Source organism: Cololabis saira, chromosome 24, assembly GCF_033807715.1.
Source record: "Cololabis saira isolate AMF1-May2022 chromosome 24, fColSai1.1, whole genome shotgun sequence".
In the NCBI taxonomy this organism is placed as follows: Eukaryota; Metazoa; Chordata; class Actinopteri; order Beloniformes; family Belonidae; genus Cololabis; species Cololabis saira.
This window is the reverse complement of record NC_084610.1, coordinates 25,054,467-25,060,466: the sequence shown is the minus strand read 5'-3', so window position 1 is coordinate 25,060,466 and position 6,000 is coordinate 25,054,467. Positions and strand designations below refer to the sequence as shown.

Genomic DNA, 6,000 nt, shown 5'->3' with positions numbered 1-6,000 from the left:
ACAACGGAAGAGAACGAGTTTCTTTCCTCATGAGTTTCCTTCCTCATGACTTCACCTGGAAAACATGAGGAGAGACTTCCCCTAACCCCTCCCTCACCCTGTCACCACAGCAATAGCAATAACCCCTAACCCCCTCCTGGTCCTGGGTGGAGCTGAGACTCCTCCACTGGTTAACCCTTTCATTCCCCTAACACAATAAACGCTCACAATAAAGCTTAAACTTTCACATTCCAGTTCTATCTTTCACATTCAAGTGCTACCTTTCAGATTAAGGGTGTTCCTTTCAGATTAAAGGTGTTCCTTTCAGATTAAGAGCGTGTTATTGACACAGCAGTCGACTCTCTCTAGTTTTTATCCTCCAGCGTTCCAGCAGTGAAAGAGTTAAAGGAGTTTCCAGCCGGGAAGTTCTCTGGAAAGTTTTTCTCCCAGCAGCCAATCAGAGAGCAGCACACTCTCACACACACTCTCACACACTCTCTCACACACACACACACACACACACACACACACACACACTCACACACACACCAGAGGAAGGCGAGGCCCCGTCGTCTCCGAGTTTCTGCCAGAGAGAGTTTGTTAAAACCTGGTAGTTTTGGACGACAGCGTGGACATGGTGACGACGGAGACCCACCAGAGCCAGGACCTGATGGTCCCCCCGGTGGACCTGCTGGTCCCCCCGGTGGACCAGGACCAGGACCGGGTCCAGGACCTGCAGGCCCAGGACCGGGACCAGGACCAGGACCAGGCCGCGCCCACGTCCCCCACTGCAGACCTGGAGAAGATCAGTCAGGGACCCGTCAACGCCATCACCGTCCTCACGCTGCTGGACAAGCTGGTCAACATGCTGGACGCCGTGCAGGACAACCAGCACAAGATGGAGGTGAGACGCACCCGAGACACCTTTTAGTGTTCACACGGGACGACAGGGGACACCTGTAGCTGTTCACACGGGGACCTGGGGACGACAGGGGACCCTGGGGACGACCGGAGACACCTGGTAGTGTTCACACGGGGACGACCAGAGACCAGGAGACCAGGAGGTCAGAGGTCTGGACCTCCCTGGTCTCCAGGGTCAGAACTGACAGGAACCTCATGTTTAAAAGTGTCCGGTTTAACTGTGAAACTTTACTGAAACTACAAACATGTTGGTGCTGGGGGTTCAGGATCAGGACCAGACTCTTTTAAAAACATTCTGATACAACTGTCAACTTTCCTGCTGATGGAAAAGAGTTAAGAGAAGCTTAGTTGGGGGTTCTGTCCTGGGGGGTCTGGGAGGCTAACGGGTCCAGGGCCGGGGGCTGGGCCTTCTACACAAACATGGAAAATAAAGAACAAGCAGAGGCGTCAACCAGACTGGAGTTATGGACCCCACCCTGAAGACGGTTAGGATTAGGGTTAGGGGTCCCCACCCTGGAGACGGGCCTGTAGCAGGGCCTCATTACTGAGGTTAGGGTTAGGGGCGGAGCAGGGGTCTCCAGGGTACCAGGGGTCTCCAGGGTACCAGGGGTCTCCAGGGTACCAGGGGTCTCCAGGGTACCAGGGGTCTCCAGGGTCCCAGGGGTCTCCAGGGTACCAGGGGTCTCCAGGGTACCAGGGGTCTCCAGGGTACCAGGGGTCTCTAGGGTCCCAGGGGTCTCCAGGGTACCAGGGGTCTCCAGGGTACCAGGGGTCTCCAGGGTACCAGGGGTCTCCAGGGTACCAGGGGTCTCCTGGGTACCAGGGGTCTCAAGGGTACCAGGGGTCTCCAGGGTACCAGGGGTCTCCAGGGTACCAGGGGTCTCCAGGGTACCAGGGGTCTCTAGGGTCCCAGGGGTCTCCAGGGTACCAGGGGTCTCCAGGGTACCAGGGGTCTCCAGGGTACCAGGGGTCTCTAGGGTCCCAGGGGTCTCCAGGGTACCAGGGGTCTCCAGGGTACCAGCAGGGTCCCAGCCCAGGGGGGGCCAAGCATTCTAGATGGGCCCTTGTGGCCTAAACATTCCCGTTAAAACATAATCGCTAAAAACTAAAAAAGCCACAGATCAGCCCTCGACATACAACCCCAGCAGCAGCTCAAGGTCAGAACATTCACATGAGGTTCTAGCGCCATGGATTTACCAGTCATTATGTCAAACCTTATTATCAGCCTAATGCAGACTTTGAGATATAAGTATCAACCTGGAGATAAAAATCTAATGACATCCAGTGATGTCGGATTCGCCGAGTAGCACAATTCAGACACACGTGTTCAACCTACACAACAGTTTACAATGTGACATGTATTTAACACATTGACTGAGCGACACGGCGTCAAACAGCAACAAACAATATAGGAAAGGCCTGATATTCAGCATTATGACAATGTTATCATAAATAATTAATATTATGATGGTTTCATCCAGCAGTGTGCAGAGAACCACAACAACAAATATTTGCATCCAAGGAGGGAAAAAAGTACACATTGAAAGATCCAAAATGCAAAAACTTTAATTTTAAAACTTTTTCAAATCCGAACTATTCACAGTATGTGTGTGACCTCATCATAGAACCATCAGCCGGTTCTTCATCACCGCAAACCTTTCAATCACCGTGCTCTTATCAACGGCGACGTCCCTCTTGATGGAGAACAAGGAGAGGTTTGGCAGTCTGGTTTGGTAGTCTGGTTTGGTAGTCTGGTTTGGTAGTCTGGTCTCGTCCATGCTGAACGGAGAGAGTTTTTAATCAACTCCAGCTGCTGAAACTCAGCCTGAGTTTCCTGCTGTCACTTCTGATGCGACAACTGCCTAACAGTAAACAGACAACATGCACGACAGGCAGACAAACACGGGGAGAAGGGACTATTTCTTTCATTTTTGTTTTTTAAACAACTTTATCCTTATGAACGCAATTGTTATATAGTCCAACACTCACATGGGGGATGACAGTGACTACGTTTCCAGCATCAATAACCCTTTTAAAACCGGAATATTAGCAATAACCCGGTTACACGACCACGTAAACACCAATAACCCCTTTGAATAACCGAAATATGCTCATATTCTGGTTTTTAAAAACTCCAATATGAGCCCTGGGTTACTCCTTTTCCAACCTGGATATTTGGTCATGTTTAGCCTAACAGGATTTCCCCGTCAGAAGGAACAGGAATCTGTTTTCTGTTCTTTTACAAGGAATCTTGGTCTTTTGAGTCCAGGAAGTTCTTCTAAACGGAGAAACCAAGACCAGGAGGAGACTAATCACTTCATAAATGTAATGAAGGATATGAACATTTCTGCATTTGTAGATGGTAGAAAGTACCGGGATAGAAGATTTACTAAAAGGTGAACCAAAAGTTATGCATAAGCATAATAATGCATAAACAATAATTGATGAACGGTAGTAAAGTTGTTATCTTATTGGTTGTCAGACGCACCAGATGGAGATGGAGGGCGTGGTCCGGGGGATCCAGGCCGACATGACCAAACTGGCCAAGAGTCACAGCCACACGTCCAACACGGTCAGCAAGCTGCTGGACAAGAGCCGCAAGCTGTCCGTCACCATGAAGGAGGTGGGTACCCCCACCCTAACCCCACCCTGACACCACCCTAACTCTAACACCCTAACACCCTAACCCTAACCCTAACCCTAACTACTAACTCTAACCTCCAACACGGTCAGCAAGCTGCTGGACAAGAGCCGCAAGCTGTCCGTCACCATGAAGGAGGTGGGTACCCCACCCTAACACCACCATAACACCACCATAACACCACCCTAACCCCAACTACTAACCCTAACACCCCAACTACTAACCCTAACTACTAACCCTAACCTCCAACACCGTCAGCAAGCTGCTGGACAAGAGCTGCAAGCTGTCCGTCACCATGAAGGAGGTCAGTAGAGGGGGCTAACGCTAAAGGCTGAGTTATAGTTCTGCGTCAAAACGTCGCCGTGCCTACGGCGTGGGGTTTTCGTCCACGCAGACCACACACCGTCACCTGCGCCGTCACTGACGTCACCTCCCGAAAACTGTAACTACGCGTGGAGGCGACGCAGACGAGAGGGCTGTGATTGGTTCTTGGAAGCAACGCATTTCCAGTTTCCGGTTTGAAGCAGTCGTGAACTTTCAGGGGTCTTTTCTTCGTTTATGTGTGATTTCTTTTGTTTTGGTTTTTTGCACAATAGTTATCCTTATCTCTTTGATTTACTGTGACCGGAAAAAGTCTGATAAACCATTCAGGAAAAAATCGCTAACTAGCGGTCACGGGGGGTGCTGCCCCACGGAGAAATGGAGTGACGGAGTCCGAATGGTTCATGACGGCGTCACGGCGACGGCGTCACGGCGACGGCGTCACGGCGACGGCGTCACGGCGACGGCGTCACGGCGACGGCGTCACGGCGACGGCGTCACGGCGACGGCGTCACGGCGACGGCGTCACGGCGACGGCGTCACGGCGACGGCGTCACGGCGACGGCGTCACGGCGACGGCGTGTGCTCTGCGTTGGTTTGACGCAGAACCATAATTCAGCCTTAACTCCACTGTTGGCAACTTACTAACCCCAACCCCACCCCTAACCTAAACCTCACCTGTCATAACTGTCACCTGTCAGGAAACACCTGTCTCACCTGTCAGATTACCTGCAGCCTCCTCGTATCTCTGTCTCACCTGTCAGATTACCTGCAGCCTCCTCCTCGTATCTCTGTCTCACCTGTCAGATTACCTGCAGCCTCCTCCTCGTATCTCTGTCTCACCTGTCAGATTACCTGCAGCCTCCTCCTCGTATCTCTGTCTCACCTGTCAGATTACCTGCAGCCTCCTCCTCGTATCTCTGTCTCACCTGTCAGATTACCTGCAGCCTCCTCGTATCTCTGTCTCACCTGTCAGATTACCTGCAGCCTCCTCCTCGTATCTCTGTCTCACCTGTCAGATTACCTGCAGCCTCCTCCTCGTATCTCTGTCTCACCTGTCAGATTACCTGCAGCCTCCTCGTATCTCTGTCTCACCTGTCAGATTACCTGCAGCCTCCTCCTCGTATCTCTGTCTCACCTGTCAGATTACCTGCAGCCTCCTCCTCGTATCTCTGTCTCACCTGTCGGTTTACCTGCAGCCTCCTCGTATCTCTGTCTCACCTGTCAGATTACCTGCAGCCTCCTCGTATCTCTGTCTCACCTGTCAGATTACCTGCAGCCTCCTCCTCGTATCTCTGTCTCACCTGTCAGATTACCTGCAGCCTCCTCCTCGTATCTCTGTCTCACCTGTCAGATTACCTGCAGCCTCCTCCTCGTATCTTTCAGGTTTTTTCAGGTTTCCTCTAGTCCAGGTTTCCTTCATTTTTTTCTTGACATTTCGCCTTTTTCTCCTTTTTTTCGTGCGTGCGTTTTTTCGTGCGTTCGTGCGTTTTTTCGTGCGTTTTTTCGTGCATTTTTTCATGCGTTTTTCGTGCGTTTTTTCATGCGTTTTTTCGTGCGTTTTTTCATGCGTTTTTTCGTGCGTTTTTTCGTGCGTTTTTTCGTGCGTTCGTGCATTTTTTCGTGCGTTTTTTCGTGCATTTTTTCATGCGTTTTTTCATGCGTATTTTCATGCGTTTTTTCATGCGTTTTTTCGTGCATTTTTCGTGCATTTTTTCATGCGTTTTTTCATGCGTTTTTTCGTGCGTTTTTTCGTGCGTTTTTTCGTGCGTTTTTTTCATGCGTTTTTTCGTGCGTTTTTTCGTGCGTTTTTTCGTGCGTTTTTTCATGCGTTTTTTCGTGCGTTTTTTCGTGCGTTTTTTCATGCGTTTTTTCGTGCGTTTTTTCGTGCATTTTTCGTGCATTTTTTCATGCGTTTTTTCATGCGTTTTTTCGTGCGTTTTTTCGTGCGTTTTTTCATGCGTTTTTTCGTGCGTTTTTTCGTGCTCTTTTCCGTGCGTGCGTTTTTTCGTGCGGGCGTGCGTGCGAGTGTGCGTTTTTTCGTGTGTTCGTTCTTTCGTTACGTTTTCGACATTTCGACTTTTTTCTCAAAATTTCACCTTTTTCATCAAAATTTCAACTTTTTTCATCAAAATTTC

At 50.1% G+C, this 6,000-nt stretch overlaps 1 protein-coding gene across 1 annotated transcript in view; it reads left to right on the top strand.

Moving 5' to 3' along the window:
- The first annotated feature begins 515 nt into the window (after positions 1 to 515).
- Positions 516 to 6,000, top strand: part of cavin2b (caveolae associated protein 2b) — a 55,599-nt gene continuing 50,114 nt past the window's right edge. The window contains exons 1-2 of the mRNA XM_061716226.1: positions 516 to 883; positions 3,383 to 3,523. Of these exons, the coding sequence (XP_061572210.1) occupies positions 614 to 883; positions 3,383 to 3,523 (411 nt within the window). The 5' untranslated portion in view covers positions 516 to 613. The remainder of the gene's footprint in view (positions 884 to 3,382; positions 3,524 to 6,000) is intronic.